Source organism: Fusarium graminearum, chromosome 4 (assembly GCF_000240135.3).
Source record: "Fusarium graminearum PH-1 chromosome 4, whole genome shotgun sequence".
NCBI classification, from domain to species: Eukaryota; Fungi; Ascomycota; class Sordariomycetes; order Hypocreales; family Nectriaceae; genus Fusarium; species Fusarium graminearum.
In genome coordinates, this window is record NC_026477.1 from 1,038,068 (window position 1) to 1,064,571 (window position 26,504).

The window sequence follows — 26,504 nt, forward strand, 5'->3', positions numbered from 1 at the left end:
GAACGGCAACACGAAACGTATCGGGCCCGACTGCTACAGGAGATCTCCAATCGGGTAGCAAGTTGCCGACTGGGGCCATAGTAGGCATCGCAGTTGGCGGAGCAGTTGTCCTTATAGGTGTGATTCTGGCTTCTTTCTGCCTCGTTCGAAAACGGCGCGCTCGACCCGAACGAATTGGTTCTAAACAACCAATGGATCAGGATTACAATTATCACCACCCTACGCACCCTTCCATTATCTCGAACCAGTGCTCGTCTGGTCCTTGGAGCCCGCAATCATCGAGTTTCAACCCTTCAAGTCCGTTCGCTAGCCCTCAAGCAGCACGGTCATATACGGGGCCACCAGTGGAACTTCCATCTGGAAATATGGAGGACACTACACGTGGCTCGCCGCTTACGCAAACAGTCACAACAACACTGGAGCCAAAGTACGATGCTCATGGGAATCTATGGGTTCCTCAAGTAAGCACCGTTCAAATACCTGATCAGCTCCACTCACCAGGAAGCCCTCCGTATTACGACGGGACTGTGGGCTCCAACTGGACCAACTCATCGAAGAATGGAACAGGATACTTTGCGTCCGATACACCTCAAGAACTTGCGGCTGAACGACACACTTCTTCTGGCTCAGGACAACCAACGCATCAGACATATTACCACCCATAACTGCCCTGATAGGCAATCACTTTCTTTTATTATGCCTGTGACTTCAGGCTTAACGTCTAAATTTTCTTAATATTGGTATCATGAATGAAGGGGTTTATGGAGTATTTGGGACGGGAATAGCATGCAAGCGGATGTTTCGAGGGACATCAAATTTTGTAATCATGGCTCATATTCACTCCCTCTTGAGTCTGTTTTTTATCATATATATCATCGTGTACACTTTGGCTTGTGGTTCTTGTCTTGTTTCGGACGTGGCAAAGTCAGGTCTCTATTCTAGCAGGATGCAAGGCCAAGTTCAGACGATCAAAAGTTCAAAAATATTATACCAACATCGTGCTGGGCACTTGACGATATCATGTTCTACATTCGATGGTGATTTGGTAGATATGTGTAAGTTCATCCACTACAGGATACTACAGACACTTGTGCGATTTATCGAAATTACTTACTGCGCAATGTGTTGCAGGAGACTTCTAGTCTTGAAGGTATGTAGCACTCCAGGGTATTCACGCATGTATACTAATCTACATATCAAATGGTCATTAGATGACGAGGCTTACAGCAACACATTGATTACTTCTTAAATAAAGATGACATCGAAGCCTACACAAGACCAGACTAAAGTCGAAGAGAGTCTGCATGGACTACAGCCACGTAGTCCAATAACTTAGGTCCTGTCGCCATCGCTGCCTTTGCCCCGTGGCTTCCCAAGCTTGATCCTTCATGATACTCTGTCTGTGTCTACATGTACCAGTCACTTTCTTCAAGTACCATCTACATTGTTAGTTACGGCCCAAACCAAGATCTTGAGTTCAGGACACTGGATGCAATAGCGGTGTGGTGCCATATGAGATCATCCTGATCATTACATGTAATTGCTCCAAGCCAAACAAACGCCATTGTATTATGTGGAAAGAACTCATATTTAAATCTCGTGAAGATTCTCAGTTCAGTGAGCTCACCGTAGTTCGGTTCCCGAGCTAGCGTAGCTGCGTGCTCCGACTGACGCGCATGAAGCCTAATCGTACGCCCAACAAGTAATGATGAGGGTTTCTCTTTCGGATATAAGAGGGCGAGGGTGGACTATTGAGTCATTATACACTTGCATGAAAGGAGATCGAGATGAGTACAATTTCAAACTTGAATGGCTTGTTTAGTCTCGATTCACCGCCCCTTAGCAACGTTCTATACCAAGATATTCATCGCTCTAGGCTAATTGTGTTTTGCATCATGCACCAATAGACTGCCGCATGTGTTGGCCAAATTAGTGCTGTATGTCGTACAGTAGTTTTGAAGCATTATGTTGTTGGGAAGGGGGTAGAAGAAAAGCAAGTTTATCGGCCAAGCCAAGCAGGGTCTTTTGCTGAATCAACGGACCGGCACTAAAGTTACAAGCACTCGAAACTTGCACGCTATATCGTCTGAGCTTCTCTTTGTCTATACTCACCAGATGAGAAGAATGCCCTATTATAGGTGTCTCATTGTCAATAAAAGAGATATGAGCCTGACAGTGATGTCCTAGTAGTGCAACAGTATGAAGAATGCCCTATGTTTTGTTGCTGCAGTAAATGCTAAGAAAACGTTGAGACGGATTCGGTGACTGGCATCATAAATGGTGTTGTGATACAATAGCATGGCTTCATCAATGAGCAAATTACGAGGTGGAATGTCTGTGCTACAAGACAGCGTCCGAGCCATTGGTCCGTAGATCGGACGAATGACAAACGCCTCTGCCATTGGATTTTGTCGTGATATCGCGACATGCGATGCTTGAACTACTCGTTGTTGATGGGCCATCGGCAGTTGAATACTCGCCCAGGCGCCATCACTTGGACAAGTGACACAACTAGTTCTATGATCTAGAACCTGGACTTGTGCAAGAACATGGCTTTCTGACGTTGATGATCTCTTTGACTGTTGGGACTTTTACGGGTTGTCGAGTCTTACTGGTTGAGTTCTGTCGACTACGTACTCTTGGAGGCTAGAGCAGCCACACGCAAGCAATGATGTGGCTCAACATGGCATGATACGACAACGCGTAACATCTCCAGGGTCCTGGTGATGAAGACTGATGATGATGCCATCTCCTTGAGTCGTGACAGATGAAGATCTGCCTCAAGTGCCGAATCTCAAATGACTACGCAAATGTAACGTGGTCTAGTCAAGCCAGGCCAGTGAGTAGTCTCGGTTTTGCCCCGAGAGGGAATGACGACGAACTGAAGTGATGATCGACCTTGAAGATCCCAAGGACGGTTCCCATCTGTAACAGAAGAACCAGAGAAGAGTCTTATCTATTGGCTGGTTCTATTCGGGGTTCTTGTGGGCGCGTGCTCATTTTTTGGTCCCTTGATCGCCCAGCCTGTAAGTGAGCGTGGGGTAGTGTGTGGTCCAAGATACATAGCTGCAGTAGCTATCGGGAACTTTGTTGGTGTGTGGAGGATCACCATTTACTGGATATAGTAACTTAGTTTCCTCTCACCCCCCCCCCCATGCTTTGGGAGGATAAGATGGCTGGCTGACTGACTTGACCAGGTATGCATGAGGGAGAAGCAAGACCGAGATAAGCGATCACGAGCATGTTCACATGAGGGGGAATGAATCATAGAGGGAGAGAGGTTCACAAGAGTATGAGATACTCAGGATGGGGGTGGCTAGATAAAGGTTGGTATCGTGCAGAAGATAAGGATTGGTAGATATACTGATAAGCGATAAGAGTTGATTTAATTTGAAGATAGAGACGTCTTCGTCCCAGGACTGCCTCATGTTGGTTTACTCTCTACTTGTTGGACAAAGTTATATATATCAAGGTCTGTAGGGTAATACAGAAATGAGACTATGCAATCCACCATGACCCGCAAACGCTTATTATGACGATTGTTGCAACACTATTTGAGTTGTGGTTGTTCTGTATTTATTCGCGAAAACATTACCTTTCCAGGACAACCACTTCGAAGGGTCGCATTGGTGGAACAGTGTGAGGTGATCCGTGACATGCATCAACACGAAATACATATCAAAGCATGCAACCACAGATGGCGGCTTCTATTCAAAGACTTTGCATATATCCGTACGGGTGAAATTAAGAACCAATGACTATAGGTGACGTTGGACGATATCAGGCGACAGGTCCTAGTCCCACATATTGATGAATGTCATCTGTAAGTACCACAAGGCAAGACGCTATTTACTGACAAGATGTAGTCATTTCTGAATATTGTCTATATGCCGCTGATCTCTTATCCTCTCACATTCTAAGCGGGTAAAAGCATGTCCGCCACTTCCTTGGCCTTGCCTCAACTTGGTGATATGCCAATGTTGTGTTATCAGACCTAACAACTTACCTCGGCTCATTTATAGTAAGCCCTACACAGTAAAAGGACCAGTACCATGCTTGAGGCAATAAGAATTAGCGGACCTGCGCAAAGCTGGAATAGCTACGAATGTCTCAACTATTGACAAAACTGGAGGAGCAAAAGCCTTGACCACTGTCAAAATCTCGTTGACAAGCCGGGCCGGTCCCGGTCGAGACTGAAGTCGGTAACTACAGTACCCCCAGCTTCTGTCAGCTCCGGACTCTAAAAAGTCGAGGACCCTAACTCTACACGGTAGTTGATCTCCGTTAGCTGAAGACACAAATCCTACTTCTCCACGCACTCGTGGTCCCCATTAACGACTGTAAGAGGCCTGACGGGTGAGATGGATGATAAGCAAAAAAACTCTTTCCTTTGCTTGCGCCGAAGTTATCCGCCCACTATAAAATAAAATACATACCTGATTAAGCGAGCTTTCAACCAAACAGCAGCGTGGGAGAACGACTGGCCCGTGGTGTTGAAGCCTTGACCCAAAGGGACAGGGATCATGGATATAGACAAGGTGAGACTGCGGCTCATTTGAGAACGTGAACAACCAACAAGGTGAAAACTCTGCCTTTTTTTTACCTCGAGTCTAATTGATCTTGACCTCTAGGGGGGCGACTAAGTCGACTCCGCAACAGTGACAACGACAACGACAACGACTGAAGGGGTCAACGTTGGCGAGCCTCAAGTGGAGTTGCCTAGAGGTCCATCGTTTAAGATAGCGAAAGACAGCTAGACAGCTAACTAAACAGCGGAACTGTCAACCGGGAGAACAGTGCTTGGGCGCTCTAATGCACAGGCTTGAGGCCCCGGATGGACCATCGTTTGATATACCCTTGCGGGCATTGTATGCGGCCTCTGCAGACGTTGATCGTCACTGTTTGTTGTGTGCAGTCAAGTGAACATACGGACCTGACCGAGAAGCCACAACATGGCAAACACAAGGTCACCGTTGATGGGCCTCAAATCTGACCGAATTGTTACACTAGACATGAATAAGAGAAAGAAGAAAAAACTTCCTTATCATGGAGTCACAAGCCCCCCCGTCAAATTGGCGGAGACGGGAAACCAGCAAAACGGAGCCGGTCAACGGGAGACAGTTCCTAGGCCAAGACGAAACGCACGATGTAAGGTCAATGGAGCCCCCAGACATGTTGGCATTGGGCTCTTCCCCCACATTCATGCCGTACCATATACCTTGTCATATCCATAAATCCCATCTTCATCTCCATAATAGTCTATCCCGCGCACTGGGAGCTCGCTTCCGAGAATCCAGGTACTGTTGTACGTACATACAGAGACTCTCTGATCATGTTTCAACTCGGCGGTCAAGAACGATGCAATGTAACAAAGTGGATGGATGAACACGTTTGTGACACGCGGTCTGGTCTTTATGTTTCTTCTCTCAGACCCAGTTGACAATACCTACCTATTATAGCAAAGGAGTGTCTTGTCTTTTCTTTTCTATAGCACGTCAAATTAATTACTATTAGTCTGATTCAGCCCCACAACCTGACTCAGCTGAATCGCTCATAACCCCCAGATATTAACTGTTAGTCAACACTTGACAGTATAGGGCAGTTGATACCGAACCGTAGATAGTTTAGTTACGGTCCTGGTAGTTGGGATCAGCCCCCGCAGTCTAGACTAATTACTCAAAGCCCGGGGAACCATCTCAATACGAAAAACACTTTACCTGTCTTGTAATAAAACCATGCCATGCCATGCCCGTCAAGTTGAGTTGAGTTGAGTCCAGTTGAGTCTGGAGAGGGGCTTTTGAGTAGCCGATGACGGAGGCACAACAAGTTGTCAACTGAACAAAAGTCAAGTAACAAATGATGAACTGGAGCGGGGTTACGGCATCCGACTCGGTTTGTCTCAGTTTCATAGGAGTGATGAATATGCATACATAATAAACATGGATAAATGTAAATATAGTACCTAGTCTGTGACTTGAATGTCGTCTTTTTTATGTAAGTTGTTTATGCGTTTCATGTGCAATGATGTAATTCTCAGTAGAACAAATCGAACAAATCGACACATGTTCTGTGAAACTTTACAGCACTCCATCTTCTCCTCGCCTCCCAGCGAGTCGATTCATAAAAGTGAGCCGTTGTTGATGAGCTACGTAATCCGTTATGTGTCACGAAACAAATACTCCTCTTTGCAATGCAACTGCATCAGTAGTAAACACTCCCCCAAGAGGTGGCCACATGGTTAGTCTGATAGGTTGCCTCTCTCTAGGTAGAACTTGACATTTTGCTTCTTATTCGGGGACTTATTTCTTTTACACTTCGCGTGCATCACTCATTGGATGTCAAAGCAAGAAATGCAGATCATTAAACCTACTCGCAGCTTAGTGGCCTTTGTTCCCGCGCACACTCTTTTCGCTTTTCACACACACACAAGACTTTGCCGGGCCGCGAAACTTTCGGGAGAATGACATAGAAGCGAATAAGCTAGGTTACAGCGTGTTTGAACTAGGACATAGCTTTGTTGCGTAACAAGTTGGTAGACGTCAACAAGATATGCATCGTGACGACGAAACGTGCTCTGTATGGTGGATGAGACGAGCTTTATCGCAATCCATTCGAGCGAGTTCAGTGGTTCTAGCGGCCTATCGTAGGCTGTGCCTAGCACTAGTAGGTAGCAGGGTAGGTACCTACAGCAGAGGAAGCGGGGGATAATAACCCCCCCAGTTGGTCCCAGGAAGGCAAGTGCAGGTGCACAGGCACCCCTGCCCCCTCACTAGAGCTACCTACCTTCCACCTTCCTTCCATTGATTTAACCACTGATAGTGGTTCTTCCATTTCTCACTCAGTAGGCAGGGAAGGAGGGACGGGCATGACATGAAATGGCGGTCCCTTCTTCTTCATTCTTCTGCCCTTCATCGCTCATATTTTGATTCATGACTTTTGCTTCCCCAATTCTTCATTGTCACCTGCCCACCATCAACCATAGCAACGGAATAAAACGACCATGATCATCAAGTCTAAGCGTGAAGAGCCCACTCTTTCGCCCTGAACCCTTGAACCCTTGAGAAAAAAGAGCTGGAGTCCCTTTCTGGCGGCGCCAAACTACGCTGACGCCCCCCCTTCTTTACGGAAACCTGTCGCTCAGTATCCACCCCCGGTCGTCTCTCTGTGCTTCTCTGTATGGAAAGCCGTGCCTGGCATCATCCATCCATCCATCCATCCATCCATTATTCAATGCTACCTTTAGCGCCGATTAGGATGAAGACAGTCAACATGCATCATCTGTGTAGCATGCCTTTCGTTCTTCTTCTCTTTCCTTACTGCTCGCTAAAGTAATGACACGGCACGGCACAGCAGGACTTTTATTTAGGACTTGAGTTGCGTGCGGCATGGCTTCTCGACGGTTGGCATGACGAGATATGTCTGGCTGATTTCCTCACAGGGAACGCAACGCAACGCTACCAGCAGCCGCTCTTGCGCTAGAAACGCTACAATGGTGAACGGCTACTGCACTCTGTCGGTCCATTATTGATACGCACATCGATATGTCCCTGGCTGGCGCCTGATAATGTAACCCCAATGCCGTTCCCGCATCAGATGGCCAGTGACAGTGTTCCCGCAGATGGAGGAATGGATGGATGTTTATCTAAGGCAACCAAGCAGAGAACAGATACATACAAGAGACCTCGCTTCCCCAGGACTAAGCATGTCAATGTGGTCAGTTCTTGATTACCTGTTCATCAACCCCAACATATATACCTTGTTGAATCTAAACGTACCTGTAATCCTGCAAAGGTTGCCCATCAACAAGCTGGTCATCACCAGTACATCTATCTATATACAGAACACAGTTCCCCTTCTCCCTTGTCCGTATTCTTACTCGTTGCTTCCGGTCAGAACCATCACGTCTGCTGATAGTGTGACAACGTCTGCGGATATTCCATCAGTCAACCTGAGACAGTCTCTGCATCAACCGACACCTTTACTCATGCTTGCGCTCTGCCTCGCAACTTACGCATACGTCTGATCCATTACCAGACACCCAAGTCCAACAAGTCATCAGAGGGGCTCGGAATACAAGGGCCTAAACAGCCGGCATCCTGACGAACCCATAATTGCTGTTTTTGGGCCTGTTGTTGGGAACTGTCTGCTTGTCGGTGTCGGTCAGTCCCTGTCCTTCGTCACTAGTAGAAAGATATTCGACGGGGCACCCTGAGAAAGGATCCTCTATCCGTTGTCCCAGCTGCCCTGCCCTGCCCTGTGCTGCGCTGTCGCGCAATCCGATAGTCACAACTCGCAACGTTGATTGCGGCAAGCCATTGGCTCACTACTTGCGGGCGCTACATCTCCGCTTTCGGCTCATCGCTCATTCACCTGTTCGATCACGACAACAAGGCCCGAGTCACCAGGTGCCTACCTCCAACACAATATTTAACACTCGCGTGCCCCGGCTTCGCCCGTTCGCAGGTTATCAGCTTTGTTCTAACCTACCTATCTAATCGACCAAAGACCAACACATTCGCTTGACAGAAAGAAAGACATCAACGACACCATCTGTCACTATTGCCCCTTCAGCTCCTCAACGGATCAACCAACGCTAATAAAGCGGCTCTTTTCTGGCTACTGTACCTACCAGAGACCTACCCACTCGGCTAAATTTGACTTACACGACACTTACACTACTGTACTATCGCGAGTCGACACTCGATTTATTCATACCGCCTTCATCCTGCGGCCGAATAAGACATAGCACGGCACCGTCTCCACGCTGCGGATCTGCTGTCACCGTTCCGGTCCCTGAGCGGTAACGCATCATTGTCTACCTCTGATCAGTGGAATTTTTTTCTGGAAGGAATTTTTCATATCATCGAGATCTGGAAAATCAAATTGCCTGGGTTTCCCCAACTCGATCTTGAGTCTAAAAGAAGAATCACTAAAACTGGTCTCATTTCTCATTCGACGCCGGGCAATTTTTGTCGATTAGCCTTGCCCTACTCTGCCGGTTACAGCACGTTAGTTATTGTGTTCGAGTCGGTCACTGTTTGTTCCACGGGTTGTTCTGGTCGCTTCGTCTCCATTTGCGACACAACTTCACCACTCGGGGAATTTAACGTCCTGTTGTCCTTGCACATGCCCATGCCCGCTTCTGAACACAATTTGCCACTCTGCCATACCCTGCCATCACACAATTCTCGAATTTCTCCTGAGACGGTCAAGCTTGAGAAAAAATTTGCAACCACCGTTGCTTCTGTCACCCTTTACTACCCCCCTGTTGATCGAATCAGGGAGTAAGGAGATCTTTGGAGCCTAGGCTTAGTTTTGCGATAAGGCCCCCCGCAGTCGAACCACACTGGACGGGCGGTTTTCTACCCTTACCGTACCTGACCACAAGCGGCCCCGGCTGCTCTAAATATCTGCATACTCCACTGATTTACAGTGGTACCAAGTACTTACGGTCTGTACTTGTACTTGGGGCACCTTGTTGACCTACAGGTTCACAACTTATCATAATTATCACCGGCCCCCCCTTCTCTCAAATCCTTTGAGGTCTACCTTTTCTATCACCAGTCTCGTATCCTTTTTACATTCCTTCCAACTGTCATTCTTTCAGTCCAACATAATGCACCACAGCCGGAGAAAGTCAGGGCACGGTCTGCCTACCACAACTTCGACCGACGTCCGAAAAACCGTTACTGCATCCGACCCTACAAAGTACAAGCGACCCGTCATGACTCGAAGGCACACACCACAAAAACTCGGCCGCGGTCAGCGTGAACGTGAGCGCGAACAGAAAGAGTCTTGGGAAGATGAGAGAGAGAGTTTCCCGCAGTTTTGGTAAGTCTCACGTCATCCCATGGTGTTTCTATCCCCCTTTCCCTTCGTATCATGAAGCTTCCCTGCCTGCAGCCCTGGTCACGGCCACGGCGATGCCGTCATGCTCAGGTACCATGCAGCTGGAGACGATATTGGCTTATTAGCCATGGGTCATGGAAATGCTACCGAACAAGAGAAGATTTTTTTACTAACAAATTTGATAGCATGACGTGCGAGAAGCAGTTCATTCCTCATGATGACATGTTCCTTTACTGCTCCGACAAGTAAGTACTAATTCCGCTTAGTGGTGGATCTTGTTGTCCTCGCTTGCATGCCAGTCTCAAGCATAAATGCTAATTATGCCCTGTAGCTGTCGAAGTGTCGACCAGACCGCATCGCCACAGCCGGCTTCTTCGGTCAACCATTACGCGTCTACAAACTACCCATTCTATTCTGCGGGACACCCGGAGCCTAAAGACATCATCCCGCGAGCTTCTCCTTCACGGCCCAGCTCGATACTTTTGGGTTCTCCACCGACCACGCCGGGAACCGGAGCGCCGACTTACCAACATACTTCGGCCATCTCGGCCCTCCGTTCCCTTAATGTCCGGCCCCCGAGTCCTCCGTCGCCTACAGGCAGCTCCAGTAACCTGTGGCCCTTTAGTCGCAGTGCTGCGACCAGCCCCTACAACTCGTACAGCCGGCCTTCTGCACCTTACCTTTCATCGACGTATGACGGAGGGTACTACGGCGCTGGCGGCGGCGCATACAACTACGAAGTGACTTCGGGCGGAATGGACCGACCGCTGCCTTCTCGCCATCCCAGCACCTACTCTCGACCTAAAAGCATTGAGCTTGTGACACCCTTGTTCGGCAGATGATATGGGCGTACTGTGCTAAATGCGCTTTGGTGACGAACGACATGTTCGTTAAAGGAGCCTGTGCGAGCACCAATTGATTGTGGAATCCAAAACGGATTGGACAGCCTGGTAGCACAAGCGAAGCTGAAATGCAGAGGACATGGTTAGTGTTCTGATTGTGTCTCGCAACACAACCGGGGCCTCGGACACAACCCCGCTGCCTTGGCTAAGATTGGTCTACCAGCATGATCACAAACCCCATGGTTTTGCGGGGTTGGCAAGTTGCGTTCGCAAGGATTATCCAATGCCCTTGCGCTGCGCTCCCATGAACGCTCGTTCATGTTCGTGGAAGGCCTGCGCCCCGAAATCAAGTTTCCAGTTCTTTTTGCCCACCTGGCACTGAAGGAAGCACAGCACGCGGTGTGTTTGTGGGTTTGTCGTCATATTATCAGGATTCGTGTTTTATTTTTATTGTTTCTTGCCTCATAATGCCTCTTCGGGGATGCTGACTGGCAGCTCCCTGGCGCTCAAAAGTCTTTTTTCTCTCTGTATTTTGCATCAACAGCATTCATCGATCTCAGACCGAACGGCGTTATTCATCTTGGTTTCTAATTCTTGTCTCACTTGTTACTGTTTCTGGGCTCTGACGATCCCCTGCCTCTTCAATCCGTTTTGGATACAATACATTCTCCACGGTCAGATGGTCTACTGGCCCCCAACTAATAGCGAGACATGGGTCAACACACAAATGCTTGCAAAAAAGTTTGGTGGGATTCAGTGGCTTGTCTGCCGGGGTTGATTTTGTTTGAGCTTTTCTTGCATAGACTTGTCTTGCCTGAAAGCTGGATTCATGCCCTGGCAAGGCATGGCACGATATCACACGGCGTGGCATTGACGCTATTAGCATTAGTATAGACAATAGCATTTGGCGAGCGGTGGACTGGGCAGGTGTATAGAGTTGTCCCTTTCCACTGGCCACTTCAACGGGGGATGCATAATTTCTTTCACATCAATCATGTACAAAAGCTATATATTACTCGAATCTGCATTTGGAGTGTCATCTTTGGGCATTTTACGACAGATTATACTTGTATATTTATCTATCTGTCATCTACGTATCTAGAAGCATAAAGAATATTCATCTGCGGATATCTAATGGAACATTTACCCACCCAACAATGCATTCTCTTCACCCTTACTTGTCTGTAACGAGATTAGCCTACCGCGGTTCATTAAACCGAGGCCGTCCCCAGATTCTGTTTCTCCACGCTTGGCTCCCCCAGATTTTCATTCCTTTCCCCACCCCATCCCTTTCCATCCCACGGGGAATGAGACCGGCCTAACGTTTGGTACTGCATCAATCGGGCCCATCCCCGATGAGATTATAGAATATGAGAGAAATGAATTTGTCAAGGGCCTGCGTAATAAGCGGGCAGGGAGCAAATACGTCATGTGAGAGAGCACGAGGCTTGTTCCCCACGGAGCATGTTCCAAGGAGGTCTGCGAGTCTGCGGGAGACACGACTTGCAAGAGACAGGGGAGACCATAACGAGTAGAGCACTTTGCTTGATCTGGCTATTCTCATGACTGGGAATCGGTACGGCCAACACAGCTCTCTGGTCTACGATGTCTACTTTGAGAATGCCCACATGCATTTTCCCAATCCTGTTCTCTTTTGGACATGTTCGTTGCGAGAGTCCCATGTTTCGTCCACACTCTCTGTCAGCACGACCGACTTCTTCACTACCATTGGCCTTTTTATCACTCAAATGGCTTGAACTAGTCGATCATTCTACCATCCCTCTGGGATCACTTTTTGACAACGCATCAAGGTAAGGTACGTAGCGGCCTCTTTTTGTAGATCGTGCTCGAAACACCAGCTATCCTCCAGCCATGTCTTAGATCCCAGTCCAGCCATCTGAATGTGACAGCTGTTGCGTCTGCAGACTCGTCGAGATTTCTGCCAAAGGGTCCCTCACCTTGCAGTAGTATTCTTTGCTGGGCTTAGACCCCTTAAAGTTGTACACATTCTCGAGATACTAGCTCTGCACATGTTCCTGAGCACAGCACAAATCCAACCATCCATCGGTCAAGATAGAGTAATGAAGCATACAACATTCTTCTCTGGGATAAGGCTGATACTTCATGACATCATTATGTTCGTGACAGACACACAGGATTATATCCTACTATTCATGCAGCCACCGTTGCTGTATCAGTAGCTCAGACAGGCATGCATGCATATTTCGCGGAGAAGGTCCAAGCACCACTGACATGGCTTTTGTCACTTCTATCATATGTGATGTCTGTGGTATCATCGACAAAGTCGGTGTGACGAACGCGTATAAGCGCTGAGATGGGAACTTTCTTGAACCAAGAGGATCATGACGAATAGACGGTTACTGGTTTAAGCGAGGTGTCTGAGAATATGTTGCTGTCCTGGTGTTGCAGGTTGCTATGGAAAGCATACACAGTTGAGTTCGTCAATGATCGACCATAGTACTCGCAAACAACTGGACGATAAAATGCCAATATATCTACACCCTGGACACGTTGTGAAATACCTTTGATCAGAATCACCAGTCGTTTTATACACGACAAGAACCTCAGAATAATCCAACTCCTGTAACCCAGGAATCAAATCAACACATGTCCATTATGTTTAGCCCTGTACAATATACCTACTTGATACAATAAATGCCTATACTATTTTTCATACAATTCCATATGCCTACATCCCATTCATGTTCTCATTGTCGCTTGGTCTAAGAAAAGGACGGCCGCCTCATCTAGACGATCAAAAAAGAAGCGCGAGCATCAGTTGAAGAATAGTAGTGGTCATCAAGTGATTTCAGTCTATCGAGCCGACGATGCGCAGCTCTCGGGGCATCGACAGATGGATGGTACAGAAAAAGCAAAAATGGAGCAGAACGACCGCCCTGAAACTTGAGACAAATGGCATCCAACTCCAAGAGTTCAAAAACTCCCCCCCTTAAAAGTTTCTCCTTTTTTTCTTTTATAATCGTGACGTAGTAACCGCGCAAGCATTGTCAAAACACCCACGCACAGTTCTGTCTTGCTCCTCCGCTTCTGCCACTGCCGGTTACCTGCCCGCTGGCCTTGAACTGGCCATCTCACCATATCGTCCACGATGCTTCGTAGTGTCGTATGCTTGAAGCACGCGTGTTTGACTCTCGTCTGCTTGCGAGAAGGCATATCCACGTTGCTTGCGCATACGTTGCACTTGTCGTACCTTTCGGATCGCTTTTTGGAATTGCTCCATTCTGGAATATGTTAGCTTCATGTGTTCTAAATCGAAAGAGCAGTTAAACATACCTGGGTCTATAATCTTGGATGTTGTATTTCTGGATTTCCTGAATGTGGTGGTATGTTTGCGGGCGGTACATGCGCTTGACATACTTCCAGACAAAGTCACGCAACAAACACATTATGGCAAGGCAGACCGTCTGTAACCAGAAAATAGGGCTCTCGTAGATCCTGGGAATGGTGCCATGGTACTCCATGGATACGCCAGCCATTGGTGCGACAATACCGTAGACAGCAGTCATGACATACCAGATAGCCATGCTTCCGGGAATGGCGATAACATGGTACTTTGTCCAGTTGTTGGTGACCAAAGCTGCCTTTCCGAGCACAGTAAGGAGAGTAGCACCATACAGTGCCGTGCCCCATACCCAATGACCTGCGATCTTGCCATCTCCCTGGATAAGATCACCATGCCAGATAAGTTCACCCCAAATGTAGAGCACGATGGAATGGTAGATAGCGTTGGCAATCCACTCTAGGAAGACTTTCAGTCTGAAGAAGTAGTTTTGCTGGCCCATCATGTAGAGTTGAGGATAGCGATCCAAGAGACGAGCTGAAATGAACTGGTCTAGGATACCGAGCGCCAGAGGAGGTAGAACCGTGTAGAAGACGTTGTAGAATGACAGTGTCCATGATTCGTAAATAACTTGACCGGAGAATACGTTTTGGAATGTGTACTGCGCAAGGTTAGCAAGACGTGTGTGGACACATTCAATATCAATGTTGCACTTACCCAGAACTGTGTCATGTATAGGGCGATATTCTTGTAGAAAGAGAACAGAATCGTCTTTGTGACACGTTGATAACTCCATGCACCGTGAACCAGCAATAGCTTTCGCAAAAATCTGAACTGGGCGATGGCCACATCGGCACTTCGTGCTGCTTGGAGACCTTCTTCGCCACTAATACCGATACCAATATGGGCTGCTTGAATCATGGAAACGTCGTTTGCTCCATCGCCGATAGCGAGAAGAATAGACTCCTTCTGATACTTCTTGACCAGCTTAACAACAAGAGCTTTCTGAAGAGGAGACACACGACAGCAGATGACGGCTTTGCACATGATAGCCAGGTCAAGGAACATCTTCTCCAAATCCTTCTCGAGTGCGTACGTCAGAGATTTTCCGTCGATGATCAGGGCCAGGGTCTCGGTTTCTATGGTACCGTCTCCTTGTGTTCTGATAGCATCGGTTTTCTTTTGGATGTTGTCCCGTGTAGCGGCAGCCGTTTCCTCGTTGATGATTAAAAGCATCATATCCTCGCTGAGAAGCTTGCAACTCATACCGATATTGATGGCAGTCTCTTGTCGATCTCCAGTAAGAACCCAGACCTTGATGTTAGCCTGCTGCAAAGTGTGGATTGTCTCGGGAACACCATCTTGAAGACGATCCTCAATGGCAGTGGCGCCAAGCAGGAAAAAGTCCTTCTCAATGATTTCCGAGGCCTTGTCGACTTCATCAGCACGGTTACCACCGACCGTCATCTGGGCAGTGTCGTAAATCTTGTACCATTCCTGGAATTCGTTCTCTGGAATTTCTCGCATGGCCAAACACAATGTTCGCAGACCCTCCGAAGCATACTCTTCAAGATGTCGAAGCGTGATTTCGACATGGGGATTGTGTTCATTGAGACGCTCTAGAATAACAGTATCGGCACCCTTGCAGTAACATCGAATCTTGCCGTCGGGGCATCGGTAGATAGTTGACATTCGCTTTCTGGTGGAGTTGAATTCACAAACGGCAAGAAGCTCATACTCGAGTTCCCGGCCGTTAGCATCGATGATGACCGATTTGGGCTTTCGAGCAGTGAACTTGTAACCGAGATCCAGGGCACCAGCGACCAAAGCACCTTCATCAGGAGAAGCAGCTTGGTACTTGATACCACCCTTTTCGTCCATCTCCGGAATGACAGTGTGGCACGTCGAGAGCAGTGACAAGAAATGGTCGATCGCGGGAGCGGTCTCGTGTCCATTAGCGAGGTTAGACTTGAGGGCCTTGTAATCGAAAAGTCCGACTTCGACTCCGTCAATCATGGTTGGTCGGCGATCCTCGGGTACATCCTCAGAGTATTGGATTCCAGCAATCGAACACTGCTTGAACTCCATCTGATTGCAGGTGAGGGTTCCAGTTTTGTCCGAGAAAACATATTCAACCATTCCCAGCTCTTCCACCAAGCTTGACGTTCGGCAAGTAGCAGGTGTATCGTTTTTATCGTAGTACATGTCAAGGTCGTCGTTGATCAGGATAGCGTGCCAATACTTGACCATCTCAACAGTGACAAAGAGAGAGATGGGAACCAGAGCCGAAAACAGAACCCAGTATGTGACCATATCCTTGAGGAACGTCTGGGTGATTTGTCCAGCAGTGTTTGTAGGATCCAGGTAAAGGTATGAGAGAGCATTGCCTTCGACTTTACGTTGGATCAAGTCTCCAACAGTACACACGATGCTCAGAATCAGCAAAATGCCTACTAACAAGAGGACGAGCCAATTGAGTTTTCTTTCAACCTTGGTACGCTTGATGGGAGCCGCAGTAGCGTTACGCATAAGCTTAGTTTCGTGACCGGTAAACACTACAACACCGTGAACCCAGGGGGTGTTTCGTAGTGTAGCACCTCTGAGAAGCAGTTGTTCTGGGTTGAGCGCATATTCCTTCTCGCCGCCTCCCATTTGCATGGTCAAGGTTGCTTCGTACGTATAAAGACTGCTGTTTGGTTGTTCGGACTTGATACGTCCGCCCAACCTGCTGAGCTCGTTAGGCGAAACCATGGCCGAAGTTTCCGGGATCGCTTGCTTGATTTTGAGGTTAGTCTCACCATCCAGGTTCGCAGTTTCGATATAACAGAGACCTTCGGGTTCGGAACTAGCCAGAAGAACCAAATCAGCAGGGAAAGGCTCCTCTGATTCGACCCTGATGATATCTCCAATGGCCACATTAATCCACTTCGTTTCCTCGAAATTGGAACCTCGAAGTACACGTGCTTTGGATGTATTGAGAGCGTTGTCAGCTTGCTTTCTGCGATAATCCTCGACCAATTCTTTACCAGCAGAAATGATCAGGACTACAGTGAGAGGTGCAATGGTTGTATACGGGTTGGTGGGGGACAGGTTGGGAATCTGCTGAAGTGCGGCAGTGAACAAGAAGAAGATGTTGGCGAATTTGGAGAACTGTTCGTAGAGGAATTTTGGTAAGAACGATGCGACGTTGTACTTGGCGGTCGAGATATGATTGTCGACATATTTGTTGGCGGCGTTTGCGGGCGGGTTGTTGAGATAGATGACTCTTGGGCCAAGGGTTGAGGGGTCTGGTTTCGATCCTCCAAATCCAAACTTGAAATTGCCCATGTCGAATCTGCCCTTTTGGCCCTGCTGCGGCGGCATCTGGGATTGTCCTCCAACCGAATCTCCTCGGTCATGGCCAGGCTGCGTCAATGGCAAGTCCATCTCTGAATAACCTTGGCCCATGCCTAACCTGTTCTTAACTTTGCCTATAAAACCCCCACCCATAGTCAAAACGCTGTTCCGGTTCCGCGCACTGTTCATACCCAAACCCGGTGTACGCTCGTCAACCCTTGCGCCCCCATCGTTGTGGTAGTACGAATCGCCTTCAGCAGGGTAATCGTCGAAATCGTCCGCATAACGCTGGTAGTTGCCAAGTTCGGACGTTTGGCTATATTGCCTGTTGAGGTAAGGATTCGAGCCCGGGCCGGATCCAGGGACACCCAGAGCGCCGGGAGGATGCGAGGCCGGAGGGTGGTTCGCGTCTCGAGCGCCGACAAAGTCGTCGTAGGATACTGAGGTTCTTCCTGGCGGGGGGTCTTGATTTTGTTCATGAAAGCGCATCAGGTCGTCGTCGTTAAGGTTTGAGCGTTGGCCGCCACCGTAGACGGGCTGGTCATTGTCGAGATCGAGCAAGAGGTCGTCGCGATTATTCGAGTGTCCGGTATTGAAACCTCCTCCAGGCGGTCGCCCAGCCATGGCGGCGGGTATTTGGGTGTCAGAATATCGATTCGCAAAAGGCGGCTGCTGGCATACGGATTCGATAGGGCGACGTTGCGCGTTGAAGGATTGAGATTGATAATTGAAGGTAGTTTAGTAGTACTGTAGAGTAGATGATGTCGGATGCAAATGCTGTCGATGCGATGAGGTCGGGCGATGTGGGAGGACAAAATGCCAAGCAGAGGAACAAGCTGACGGCAATGAAAGGACCGTGTCGTTAAGTCGTTAATTCTTAGCGGGCAAACCAGAGCCAGGGCAGGCAGGGGATGCAAAGTAAGCACTGTAAGAGCGGGTTGGATGGATATGGATGTCTCTGAATCCTTCCTCCTCTCTTGTGGCTGGGCTGAGTCGCTGGGAATGAAATGAAAGCCGTGACGACCGGATTGAGGATTGCGGATTGCGGATTGCACATGCACAGCCTCCTTTCCTTTTAGTTTGACGACTGGCTGCTACCACAGCGCAAGCTTCCTAGAAGAGGTATAGACCGTGCGATACGACGTTAAACGAGACTCAAAGAAGTTGAATGTGGCCAGCTTATCGTCATTGATTGGCTGGACGACAGCTTAAGCTGGATGTGTCAATGGCCGAATTGTGGTATGTTGAAGCTGACCAACTGATGAGAGAGATGATTTGTGAAAATAGCCTGTCAAAGAGAGAGCAATGCCAATGCTGTTCTGTCATGTACAGTACAATACAGTATCCATTAGGATGGATTAGGGGCTGGCTCTTGCGTGTTGGGTGAGATTCAGGATCCATCCACAGTGCTAAGAAGTAACCCCAGGCTCAGGAGATGGAGATGGGGATGGATAGGAGGAGTCTCCATTGCTTATTCTATTATCGATCACCCTGTCAATTCCATGTAAAAAAAGGATCATCACACAACATCTACGCTCGCTAACTCGCTCGCCTTGCGTTGACGCATTATTCTATTCTGCCCTAAAAAGTCAAAGGGTCTTTTCGGCTAAAGCTCCACGTCCGCTTAGCAAGTCTAGTCGCAATGTTGTTTCTATTCATGGCCGTCCATCTGGGCTGAGTTGCAGGTGAATGGCCATGTCAGTGGCTTGTCTGGTCATAGTGACAAAGAATATCTGGGGGACAAATACCAAAGTATCTTTAAGCTTGAAGTCTTTGTTCCTCAAGTATACATCCATCCAATTTCTGCGCATAATCTACTTTCGGCCCGCTGCCAGTCATTTCAGGGTACATCCGCAGGGGAAATTCTTCATCCCCAAGCTTGCAAGCCCCCCTTAGACGTCGTCAGCAATGACGGATCCAGTAAGTCAAGCCAAACTAAACGACCTACGGGTATCTCCACCATAAAACAAACGCGTATGTCCGTTTCAACGATGATAACGTCGCTGCTCTTGTTTAATTTGCTCTTTGTGATACCCACATCTGTAGGCGAGTAATTTTACGGTTTCGGCTCCTGTCAATTGCATGTGAATGGTTAATCGGCAGCTCTCAGCGCCTGCAAGACCGTTGAATTGTGCATGACCTGCTTCTCGAACAGTTTTAAAGAGAATCGGAAACGAATCGACGAATCAAACTTTACTTCTCACACTGGCTATTATCTACTCTAGACTATTGTTTTGCCTTCTAGGTAGAATTCGAGCGTCAAGTTTTGTTGTATTCCACGGACAAAGATCCCCACAGCTGGTCGACTACCCTGCACTCATCTGTCCTGTTTCTTTCTTACTGTATCAAAATGAACTGGAGTGATATCATCGACGCAGTACTCATTGATTGTGTTTTGGAGTACAGCCAATTACCATGAGACAACTGAAACATGAATAGACTTGTTCTTCATGCATGGTTCATATAGGCGAACCTGCAGCCACTCAAAACTTCCTGGGTAAGCTTAATATAAGACAACAAATGGTAATTTCTTTTTTTGATATTCATGTATAAGCCAGCATATATATCCAATAAATTTTGCCTACAGAGATGCCTTGGCCTCCAAAGCACCACCCAAAACACCGTCAAGCCATTTTGTGAGATGCTGGTTCACAGCATCGGAAGCTTGCCACAAAGCCCAATGCGAAGCCTGGACTTCAGCCCGGGACAGATTATCAAAGCTTGAATCCATGCCCTGGGACATGGCAGGAGGCAGAGCAGAGTCGTTGCTCGCGGTGATCATCATGGCGGGCATCTTGAACTTGTTGCCGCCCTTCTTGGCGATCTCCACGTCGTCGCGGTAGTTGAGCTCCTGCGTGCGGTAGTAGTTGAGGGGTCCACGCATTTCGGGGGCTGGGTGCAAGCAGTACTGCTCGGCGTAATAATCGAGGTCCTCCTTGCTGATGAGAGGTGAGGGGCCTAGCTCGGCCAGGTTGTCGAACAGGACGCCTTCCTTTGCGGAGAAACCAAGCTCTCCATTGGGAGTACGTCCGCCATACATACCATTCAGGAACTGTCGTACCTTCTCCTTGCCTTGGATGTGGGATTCAACATCTGGGCCCTTGAACTGCAGCTGGTAGCTAAAGTTGAGAAGGTGACCGCTGGCAATAATGGCTTCAAGTGGAAGGAAAGTTTCTCTGGGCTGCATGTAGGGCGTACAGACGCTGAAGACGCACTTGATCAACTCGGGGTACCAGGTAGAGACCTTCCAGACGATCATGCCACCCCAGTCGTGGCCGCCAAGAACGATCTGTCCGTCCTTACCAACAAACTTGCGAGCCAGCTCGTTGATGTCTGCAGAGAGGCTCTTGTATGTGTACTCCTCAAGAGACTCTGGGGCATCTGTGCCTGCGTATCCTACCATATCGGGGACAATGACTCGGAATCCCAGAGACATGAAGTAGGGAACCTGGTAGCGCCAGCCAAATCCAAGATCCGGGAAACCATGGACGAGGACCATGGTTTCCAGAGGGGTACCCTCGGGTTCACCGACAATGTACTTGTAGGTTTTGCCCCGAATCTGCGCCGTCTCGTGCTTGACACGAGGGTCATTTGGCACAAGCTTATCGGGAGCCATTTTTAACAAATTTGAGGTGAGCGTCCTCTCTTATGTGAAGTAATATGAGCTGCTGAAGATGTTAGTCGATCGTTGTTGGGATACCAGGGCTGGAAATAAAGTTCGGCTATGGTGGGGGCGACGCATCGAGAGCTACGTAGGTTACACCATGTTTGGCACTTACCTTTTATGTGTCAAATGGTTATACAAGTTTCGCCAAGGATATGATATGTGCAAAAAGCAGGAAGTCTATGATGAAGAGAATCGCAAGTTACAAGCGGCTTGGAGCCAGCTTGCATTATATACCTGTGCCACAGAGTCTACGGTACGTGCGTAGGTTCATCCACTGCTCCCGCTATGTAAATCCCGACGGCAAATTCCCACTAGTAGAGGAAGAAACCGAGGCACGTACGGGAGGACTTCCTAATTTAGGATAATGGAGACGCCAATCGCGGCTACAAGACATATTCTTATGCTGCTCATGATATCTGCCGTGGAACCTTCTCAGCAAAACATGCGTTCACTTTCGGCTTGTTACATAACGTAGTGTAGATGGATAGTGGGTTTTTGGTGGAAGCCCCGGGGCGGTCTGCCTGATGGCGAGAGGTGACGCATGCTTCGATATAGGTAGGTAGTCTACGGCACAGGTTTGAGGCTAATATGCATGGTGATAGGGTATCAGATATAATTAAGGCTCAATGACTTCAAGTCGACAATATGTAACTAATAGCTCTCGAATAAAGCACCTTCATCAACGCCAACCCCGCTTTTGCTAACCATAAAGCTGGATAAAAAATAGTACAAGATTCAATGTTCTCCAAGTCGAAAAGGCAGTCTGTACACATCAACCACTCGAGAATCGTGATATCGCTAGACAACTTTCAATAAATCACCATATCCTCATCAGCTTCCTCCAACACACCTACTGCCTCATCGTGGTGATGACCATGTTGATCAGCTTCATTTCCCGTCTTTTGAGTTATTCCTGGGTGTTCTGAGCCATCCGTGGTTTTAGAGCCATGAACCGTTTCCTCATTTAAGTGCACCGTGGTTTCTGTTCGTGCTGAAAATCGTCTGCCAGTGTCCGCCTGTCGTTCTTTTCTTTTATTAAAAGCTTCCACTTCCCGCTCTACTGTAGCCTTCGCATGCCGTGTTTGCTCTTCTATCGTATCCTCCTGTGCTTCTGTGAGTTTCCAAGGGAGATAATACTTGACCTCATTAGCAAGAACTCATATTGAACAAGTGATAGTTCGACTTACGATCTGCGGTTGTGATTTCGTCCGTAGGTATTGAGCCACCGCAAGCATTTTGGTATGCTTGTTTCGCATCTATAACATCGTCAGCTCCAGTTCGTCAAAACACACAAGCTTGGCCGACTTACAACTTCCTCATCAAACACAATCTGGTCACCTTTGCGAGCCTCCATGGCTCTCGCTCTCTTTTCTGCCCGTAGCTTGTCATCTTCGACGCTTTGTTTGCGCATCCGTTCCTGTTGTCTTCGCTCTATCTCCAGGCGTCTCTTCTGCGTCGAATCGCCACTCGTCTGACTCAAAGTACTCAAGAGCCCGCCGAATAAACGTTTGCCGCGCTTCTTCTCTTCCTGCGTCGCGACTTTTCGGCGATCGACATCGACACCTTTGGAGCCGCCATAGAAACTGCGGCGCTCCTGTGATGAGCCCCTCCTTGGTCGTTCGTTCGTAGCTTCACGAAAGTGGTCGTCATGTCTCATGCGTTTCGGCGAAGAGCTGTCTATATCTATGGAAGCCTTCCTCTTGGTGGGTTCCCTGTCTGAGACACTTTGAGATACTGAATTGTCATTATTCCCGGGGCTTAGTATGATATCATCCACGCTGCGGAATCTATTATCAAGTCAGTAAGATGTTGCTGGCAAGAAACCATGTTTTAGCGCACTCATTTTCTGTTGTCATTTTAGATAACAGCCGCGCTTCAATGCGATTGATGGGTGTTGTACAGTGAAATATTACATCTGCCGTGTCGCAGAACGAATCGTGAAAGGTAAGAAGTCTAAGATGTCTCTCTATGCTTGTCAAGGCTGAAGAAAGCGGTATTGATAGAAATGTGGGGTTGGCTCCTGCCATGCAGCCAATTACGTGGCACTGTGGAGCTGGTTGAGCTCTGCTAGAGCTACCTGTAAGGCCTAACTACATACTATCTTGAGGGAGTTTGAGCATTTGGCTCTATTAAAGTAGGTCCTGTAGTATGAATGAAATGGAAACTTTGCTAAGCTTGCAGAGTACTGGGTTACTGTATTGCGTATTTAAGTTTTAAGCAAGCTTTTTATATTAGTAAAGTCTTATCTCAGCATATGAAGCCCCTCTCCTCCCCCTCTCTTCTTCATTTCACAACGCAAGCTACCTATGCGGGAAGTTTGACCATTTCTATCCTTTGTACACAAACTAGTCGCGCCTATAATGAACCCATGGCAATAAAGCTATCCACCCGCAGGATAGAACTACCCAAACGAGAGGCCTTTGAGGCTATCTGTTACACGGGGAACTGAGGCACAGCAAATTTATTGATTTGAATTTCTTCCTGTTCCTGCTGATTTTGTTTAACAATTGCATATTTGTATTTAATAATCTATCCGCGGAAGGATGGGTTGAATCGGGCGGTTTCGAATCCTGACTGGACCTGGTGAGTGGGTATAATAAGAGCTTCGAAAGGCCCATAATTGTGTGTACGATTCTACTATTGTTATACTAGGTATGCTCATACAAGATTTAGTCTAGCACAAGCTTCATAGTTAATTTATTTTTACGACTTAAAATGTAACGCAGTCTATTAGTTATAGATACCACTGTGTAGGCTTCTTCGTCTGGGCTGCATTGTTGTGTGACAACCGCGACGTTGGTTAGCTTAGTACCTCCTACCTATGTAGAGCGGCGACTAGACGGATTAGGTAGCTACCTATTTCTTTCCGGGCACGTTGACTGATAGCTTGGCATTTCAGTACTCGATTGTTGATTAACAGTAGTGTGTTATGTGTGTTGAAGGGAGAAAACATGGAAGCTATGTGGCTGCCAACCAGCTTTTCTGTATTGCGTGAGGATAATGTTGCTTCTTTAAAGAGAAGCCTTTTTATTTTCAGAAGAAAGCTTACTGTTCGAATCCCATGTCAACCTACCATAATAGTTTACCTAGGTTTCCTTTTTCCCTTTTTTGGCTTTTCCTACCCTCCTTTTTGATAGGCTCGCGACCCTGCCGCCCCTCGAAGCTGTCGGAACGCTACGGCAAGGCTGAGAAATCCCCAGTGCTAAACTCGACAACATTTATCACAAGTTTCTGACTCTTCAACTTTCACAACACACCTTTTCGATATTGCGCATTTCACATACAAAATTATACTCTCTAGATCTTGCGCTTATCGTCATCATGTCTCGTCATCATCCGTAAGTCTTGCGAATCTCTGCAATTCATAATGAGGCAACTCAACTAACCTCTGCACGCAGCGATCTTGTCATGTGTCGCAAGCAGGCTGGCATCGCCATCGGCCGTCTCTGCGACAAGTGCGACGGAAAATGCCCAGTCTGCGATTCCTACGTTCGACCTACGACTCTTGTGCGCATTTGCGACGAGTGCAGCTTCGGAAACTACCAGAACAAGTGTGTTGTATGCGGCGGTGAGGGTATCTCGGACGCCTTTTACTGTTTCGAATGCACGCGTCTCGAGAAGGATCGCGACGGGTGTCCCAAGATTATAAACCTGGGAAGTTCAAGAACAGATGTGAGCAACTCTAATTCTTTTCTTTCTACTGACAACATGCTGACTTTGGCTCCCTCCAGTTATTCTACCAAAAGAAAACGAATCGGACAACGCAATACTAGCAGAGCTGAGGCCTGGGCTGGGCCGTGGATTGATGTGTTTCGTGCTTGGAGGTGCATCTTCAAATATGGCATCATGGGTGTTTTGGGCGCAAATTAGGATGCAAAAAGACTCTGGTTTTTAGATTGGGCGACAGCTATCTAGTAATTACAATGCTGGCCAGTTTTGTTCCTTATTCAACTTGTGTAGAATTTGACTTTGAAAGACACCTTGGCTGAAAAACAACAAAAGAAACAAAAGCTCAACCAAAAGACTCCTCGTAACGCATAATATGCTAAATAATACAGTCAAGAATGTGAATCATATGTAGCTGACCTTGACACCCATTCCTGCTGTGCCCTTGACTTTGGCCCAGAAGACAGAGAGTATCCGCTTCACTCGCGCGCGCAGGTTGGCGTTGCCCAACATAAGAAGCAATCCCATAATAAACGCCATAAACTTGAACAAGAGCATGGGGTTCGCATTGAGTGAGGCCCTAAGTTTCTCGATCACAACGCCCAAGTGTGAAATAACCATGGATGCGCGCGATGCCAGAGTTGGAGGACGAGAAACTGCTTTGCCGTTGGCTTTTGATCCCGCCTGGCTTGTGCTTTGTGCCTTTGACACCCTGGATTGTTTGGATGACGATGACAAAGTCCTTGCCTTTCGAGGTCGAGTTGATCCATTATGACTGGCAGTGTCGTCGACTCCATAGTCAACCTCGCCCCCTTCGCGCTTTGCGCTCTCCTCTTCCGCTTGCTTTGCCTTTTCCTTTTCCTTTTCCTCTTCCTCTCGCTTTGCACGCTCCTCTTCTATTCGTTTTCTTTCCCTCTCTTCATTCTCGGCGCGCAGCTTCTTTGCGGCTTCGATCTCCTTCTGTAGCTCATCTTCTTGTCGTTGTCGCTCCTCATTCTCCAGTTTTTCCTGCTCTTGTTGCTCGTCGTGGAGGCTCTGTAATGCTTGCAGAAAGGCCTCGCGACGCTCTTCGTCCAGAACGGAACTGACGCTGATAAATTCGCGAGCATAGTCCCATTCGTTATTGCGCAAAAGTACGTGTAGTGTGTACAACTCGAGGATCTTGACTCGAGCATTGAGATCTCTGGGTGTATTGGCGCCACTCGCCCCTTTAGCCGGAGATCGATAACGATTTGTGATGGGCGATGCTGATTCAGCAAGCCGGCCAGCGACGTCAAGGTTAGGGGTGTTGGAGGCAGCGAGATATGCCTCCAATTTATGTTGATTTAATTTTTGGTCACGGGCATGTGCCAATAATATTGTCGCGCTGGTCGAGTTAGTCTGAGTCATGGAGCGACAGGTTAAAGACGCTTACAGGTTGATTACCACATCCGAATCGACGTCACCCTCAACACCGTGGTATCCATTCGCGACAATCTCATCCCAAATCTCTCCATCGCGGACCTTGGTGCATAAGGCTCTCCATTCCTGGTTCCCAAAAGCGTCCTTGCCCTCCTCGGGCTCTAACTCGACAATGCCATTGAGAATGGTAAGATATAGGCTCCATACTTTAATTCGAGTGGTCCTTGACGCACGCGCGACTGGCGCAGGCTCGCCATCATCGACATGTTCAGGTGGAGTAATCAATGGCAATAAAGTCGTTAGAGCCTCGGGCAAACGACGCGTAAGAAATAAAGTTGAAGCTTGACGGTACGACTTTGATATTTGAGAAGGATGGCGCGTTGATGGAGAAGCCGATAGAGAGGACATGGAGGTTGTGAGA

General features: G+C 47.9%; 6 protein-coding genes across 6 annotated transcripts; 3 read left to right on the forward strand and 3 right to left on the reverse strand.

Moving 5' to 3' along the window:
- Positions 1-826: 826 nt before the first annotated feature.
- On the forward strand, positions 827-1,211 carry FGSG_12981 (uncharacterized protein; the record flags this gene model as incomplete). The annotated part of the gene is given in 3 exon segments (XM_011328084.1): positions 827-1,055; positions 1,085-1,150; positions 1,159-1,211. Coding segments are annotated over 3 exon segments (348 nt in total).
- Positions 1,212-9,616: 8,405 nt separating this feature from the next.
- On the forward strand, positions 9,617-10,691 carry FGSG_06742 (uncharacterized protein; the record flags this gene model as incomplete). Its single annotated transcript, XM_011328085.1, has 3 exons — positions 9,617-9,831; positions 10,035-10,094; positions 10,181-10,691. 3 exons carry the CDS (start codon positions 9,617-9,619, stop codon positions 10,689-10,691), a joined length of 786 nt encoding a protein of 261 aa, XP_011326387.1.
- A 3,082-nt stretch (positions 10,692-13,773) lies between these two features.
- Positions 13,774-17,973, reverse strand: FGSG_06743 (uncharacterized protein; the record flags this gene model as incomplete). Its single annotated transcript, XM_011328086.1, has 3 exons — positions 13,774-13,954; positions 14,007-14,674; positions 14,731-17,973. The coding sequence occupies 3 exons, from the start codon at positions 17,971-17,973 to the stop codon at positions 13,774-13,776; spliced, it is 4,092 nt and encodes a 1,363-aa protein (XP_011326388.1).
- A 1,885-nt stretch (positions 17,974-19,858) lies between these two features.
- FGSG_06744 (uncharacterized protein) lies at positions 19,859-20,965 on the reverse strand (the record flags this gene model as incomplete). Its single annotated transcript, XM_011328087.1, has 1 exon — positions 19,859-20,965. The coding sequence occupies one exon, from the start codon at positions 20,963-20,965 to the stop codon at positions 19,931-19,933; it is 1,035 nt and encodes a 344-aa protein (XP_011326389.1). The 3' UTR covers positions 19,859-19,930.
- A 751-nt stretch (positions 20,966-21,716) lies between these two features.
- Positions 21,717-22,872, reverse strand: FGSG_06745 (uncharacterized protein; the record flags this gene model as incomplete). Its single annotated transcript, XM_011328088.1, has 5 exons — positions 21,717-21,728; positions 21,871-22,152; positions 22,204-22,272; positions 22,326-22,803; positions 22,856-22,872. The coding sequence occupies 5 exons, from the start codon at positions 22,870-22,872 to the stop codon at positions 21,717-21,719; spliced, it is 858 nt and encodes a 285-aa protein (XP_011326390.1).
- A 1,465-nt stretch (positions 22,873-24,337) lies between these two features.
- FGSG_06746 (pre-mRNA-splicing factor ini1) lies at positions 24,338-25,097 on the forward strand (the record flags this gene model as incomplete). Its single annotated transcript, XM_011328089.1, has 4 exons — positions 24,338-24,354; positions 24,415-24,688; positions 24,912-24,930; positions 25,075-25,097. 4 exons carry the CDS (start codon positions 24,338-24,340, stop codon positions 25,095-25,097), a joined length of 333 nt encoding a protein of 110 aa, XP_011326391.1.
- Between the last annotated feature and the right edge of the window lie 1,407 nt (positions 25,098-26,504).